Raw genomic sequence first — 4,511 nt, 5'->3', positions numbered from 1 at the left:
CTCTGCACGTTTCTGGAACGTCTTACTTCAGTTGACCAATGCCTGTTGCTCCTTGATGTCTCCGAAGAAGGAAGCATGATGGAAAGCTTGGGAAAGAGAACGACCAGCCTCAGAAGCTAATCGGCTAGGTCAAGTTTACAAAAACATCCTCTTACGCAGGTGACGTGGAGGCCAAGGAATATAGAGGCGATAACCCCACCGGATGCGTCCTGTTACTTTCCTGTCACTGCAGAGAGGGATTTAAGGGCAAATAAGATAGTGGGTGAATGAACTAACAGTTGCTGAGCTAGAAGTTACAAGCACTTTCTGTAAGCCTTCCTTGCGAGGAGCCTTTCAGAATAAGCAGGGCTCCAAAGTGCTTGTGTGCTCTATGGGGTCGATTAATACAAATAGCACTGGCAGAATTTGGCTCCTTGTTGCTGATGCACCAATTTCAGTGAAAGCAGAGTAAGTCCCCACTGTGTTTGCTTAGAGGATATTAGGGTATATGATTACTATCAGCTAGTTTACTTATTGCTTAATTGAGCTGCATGAAGAATGCTCCAGAAGGTACGTGCAAGCTGCCCACTGAGCGTGAGCCATTGGCCTTGAAGTCCCATCTGCAGCACTGTCTTCCACACACCAGTCCGTGGCTGGAAAGTATTTTTTCTCTTTAAATTCCAGGTGTTCAGAACTTAATTAAATGCCAGCTTCCAGACTCTGCAAACTTTCCTAGAGTGTATGCTTTTTACAGGGTAATTGGCAATTTATTTACTCCAGTGTTGTTTCTGTTTTTCCTATCTGGTAATGTGTGCGCAAGTCACTGGAGAGCAACACTATTGTTCATGCGGCCAAGTGGTGGAGCTGAGTTTAATGCCTCTGATCCTTCAGTTTAAAGCAACAGCTACCTGCATCTTGAACTTGAAGGCAGCAGGTCTCACACTTCTGTGACACCAAGCTTTTAAAAAATACAACAACCCAGCAAACTGACCTCAGGCTGTACTTTCCTGCTAAAGCTGATGTTCATTTACTTCTGCTCTTTGTTAAATCTTAGAACACAGCTGCCTTAGCTCTACCTGCACACGTATCAGTAAGGCAGGAACATTAATTACTACAGGCAATTGGGAAGTGTTGTTAAAAGGGAAGGAAGACCCCCAGGGCAGTGCAGTGGGATTTGGGGTGGTGAAGGGCAGTAGAACTCGTACATGGGCTGGACCATGAAACAGCTTTTCCCGTCTGTCAGATACGTTACTGCATCATGAGTTCGTGTGGCATTTAGTTTCTGCACCACAAGCCCCTGGAGTAGGTGGTGGTGTTGCCTGGTTGTCAGCTTTAAAACCAAATCAAGGAATGCAGTCTCCATGACCTTCAGGGAAAGTCATTCTGATTAAGACTGGAGTCTTCAACAGGAACAACAGAAATATAAGCCCTCAGTGGCAACCTGCATGTTCTTATTTTCAAGACTAAAAACAGTAGGAGAGAATTTTGGGCACCTGCGGTTTGTCCTGGAGTCGCTGATTCTCAGAGAGAGACTGCTCTGAGACATCCTGCGATGTATCTGTCTGTGTGAGGACTGACCTCACAGGTGATGTTGCTTACGGGTAGAGTGGCGAGAGGATCAGTTTTGGTTGTGTTTCCACTTCACTTATTTCTAATGACTCTTTACCACCACCACATGTTACCTGCCACCTGTATCATTTTCTCTGTTGTCTAGTATTCATCAAGAAAGAAAATGCCGACAAGTTCTTGGAAAGAACAAAACGTGCTAACTCTTTTTTGGAGGAATTGAAGAAAGGGAATATTGAAAGAGAATGCAATGAGGAGCGCTGCTCAAAAGAAGAAGCAAGAGAAGCCTTTGAAGACCAGGAGAAAACGGTAAGGATGAACTAATATGAAATGTAGATCTGTATATTTCATGTCTACAAAACAGTATTAAGGTCTTTTGAGCTGGGCATCAGAAATTACAAGTTGCTCCTGACCATTTAACACAAAGAATAAATAGCAGTTTTCACTGTGGTTGGAATTGCTAAGGCATAAACATACAATAACAGTCTTAATTTAGCTCTTGCAGGGCCAGCCCATGTTAAAGCCTCCATTCTTTTACCTGTTCTGATCTGTTTGGTTGCTATTGTGAGGTATTTGACCTTTAAATGACTTGATACTACCCGTGTTAGAAATATGTTCACCCTATCTGGGTGGCGTAGCTGAGTGTCGTGACTGTGTTCAAGAGTTCTTAGGTGGAGAGTCCCCGGGAAGTTTGAGAAGGCAAATGCTGACATGGAACTTCATGGGAGAATTTTGTCAAACTTACCTCAAGCAGCTTTGCAGTGCTTATCATTTTGTGGCTCTCTTTTTCACTATCTGAATTGACAGAATGTATACTGTGGACAGTTCTTACATGCCTTAATGTTAAATTGCTCACATGGGATGAAGTTTGTATGTGTGACTCTTGTGTCACCTTCCCTACCCTGATGGCTGCGTAACTTTAGGCAGAAATGCGATGTTCCCAAGCTCAAGGGACAGTTAAAGAGATGGGGCAACTATGGGGACTGGGGTCAGTAGAAAAGGTGATGTTTGAAGACTTGAAGTGACTTGGTGGTGGAGGGGAGTTGGGAACATCGGCTGTAGCTATGTGGCTGTTAAGAACAGCCCTGAAACTGGAGTTAAGGCCAGATTCATTTCACTTTAGCATTACTTGATGACCAGAATGTTCTTGGACTGGCCCTGAGGTGACCTGGGTGAGGAGCCCTGGGTGTCAGGGTACTTAAGAGCATAAAGGTTGGCTGATCTATAGCAGAACCAGCACAGCCTGTTCTGCCTGGTGACCAGATGTCATTGAAAAGGACTGTCTTGGACAGACAGCATACCTGGAGTCCTCAGTGCAGAGGGAAAGAAGAACACAAATCGGACAAAATGGTTTTAAATCTTAGGATTTCTGAGGTCCTGATTGATGGGGGCATGGGGGGGGATGGACACTGAGAATTTGGCATTACAGGAATGTAAGTAAATTCAGTCAAAACTGATGGAAAGATACAGTTTTGCAAGAAATCAAGTGCCTTATGCTGAGTGAGTCACATTAGGAAATCTCTAAGGAGTTCTAGATATTTCTGAAAAATGCAGGAGACTTGTTTTTGTAGAGCTGGGCACTATAGATGGATCATATGGTTTTAATTTATTAAATGGTAATAGCAGGCTGCAAGGAACTGTATGTGCCTGTAACTTACATATTTGTTTTAGCAAATGTTAGCTGCAGTTATCCACTGTATGAAAGCGCTAATATTCTTATGAAGAATTCAGTAATTCTCATCTAACTCTCTTTGTCTCCTTTTATTCCCTTTTTCCCACACCAACCTGCAGGAGGAATTCTGGAACGTCTATGTAGGTAAGAAACACTCTGCGTTTGGTTAGAGAACTAAGCTTCCTTATTGCAAGGTTAAAAAGGATGCACCTCTTAAGTAACCACTTCCTGCTCCCTTGCTTCCTCTCTTTCCACTGTGGGACACCCTCACTTCGTGTTTCCTTTGAAGAAGGAATCTGATTTACTGCCTTGCTGTTGCTTGAAGCCAGTCACTTCATTCGAAGGCAAGGTTCAGCTGCCTCCAACTGCTGGGATGATCTTTTTCCTCTCAAAAAAAGAATAGTGGCCCTTTGCACGCAAAGGACAGTGAGAAGCAGAACCTGGGCGTGTGACTCTGCCAGTCAGTTGTCTTCCGGAGGGGCAGCCCTGGATGGGGGCGTTCAAGATGCAAAGGGTCATAGATGAGGGTGGCGCTTAAATGCCGTAGCCAACACAAAGTTATTAAACTGTATCGCAGAGTTGCTTGCCAGTTTCATGTTGCCTTCCATGCCGGAGTGTTGTTGATTCCTGTATTATAGAGCATTTTGTGGGATGTGTTTTCTGCAGAACTGTTTGGCATTCAAGGAAGACATGCCAGTAGATTAGCAGATACTACCCATCAGTCTTTTCTGTTTTTTTCTAAAGGTCTGAGTTGAATTTATTAGGGTTCTAGTGTTCGTAATAACTATGCAGGGACAGATTTTTAATGTATTAGTGTCTGGTAACGTGTTCTCCTGAAAGTGTGTGTCCAGCTTGCGTGTTAGGAGGAGTACCTCAAAAATGTTGACCAAAGACAGCTCAGCTTTGTCTGTTGGAGTCTGCAGAAAACTGAAGACAGTTGTCACAAAGAAGATGCAGACTTTCACAATCCTCTAAGTGGGGGATGAACTCTGCAACCTACAGGCTGAAATTTCAAGCAAAGCCTGCGTCAGTGTTGCAGCGAACAGGAGTGGAAAATTTCAAACCATTTTCTCATGAGAATACAAGCAACAGAACATCAGTGCCAGTGCTTGTAGCGGAAATGCCAATTTCATACATTTTAAACCACGGTCCACGAATGCTTTGTCAGTGCTCAGAAGTATTGAAAACCACAGCTACCCTCAGCCAAGTTACTAGAACAACTCATTCTTGCTTCCTTTTTTAGTAGGGGATTCTGCAATGCTTTTGTGCAATATTGATATAAAACTCATTACCA

General features: G+C 43.6%; 1 protein-coding gene across 1 annotated transcript in view; it reads left to right on the top strand.

Moving 5' to 3' along the window:
- Window positions 1-530: 530 nt before the first annotated feature.
- Window positions 531-4,511, top strand: part of F10 (coagulation factor X) — a 10,998-nt gene continuing 7,017 nt past the window's right edge. Inside the window, exons 1-3 of the mRNA XM_009326311.1 lie at window positions 531-549; window positions 1,694-1,854; window positions 3,337-3,361. Of these exons, the coding sequence (XP_009324586.1) occupies window positions 531-549; window positions 1,694-1,854; window positions 3,337-3,361 (205 nt within the window). The remainder of the gene's footprint in view (window positions 550-1,693; window positions 1,855-3,336; window positions 3,362-4,511) is intronic.

Source organism: Pygoscelis adeliae, unplaced genomic scaffold, assembly GCF_000699105.1.
Source record: "Pygoscelis adeliae isolate BGI_AS28 unplaced genomic scaffold, ASM69910v1 Scaffold156, whole genome shotgun sequence".
NCBI classification, from domain to species: Eukaryota; Metazoa; Chordata; class Aves; order Sphenisciformes; family Spheniscidae; genus Pygoscelis; species Pygoscelis adeliae.
Note: the sequence above shows the minus strand (reverse complement) of the source record. Positions and strands in the feature narration are given on the sequence as shown.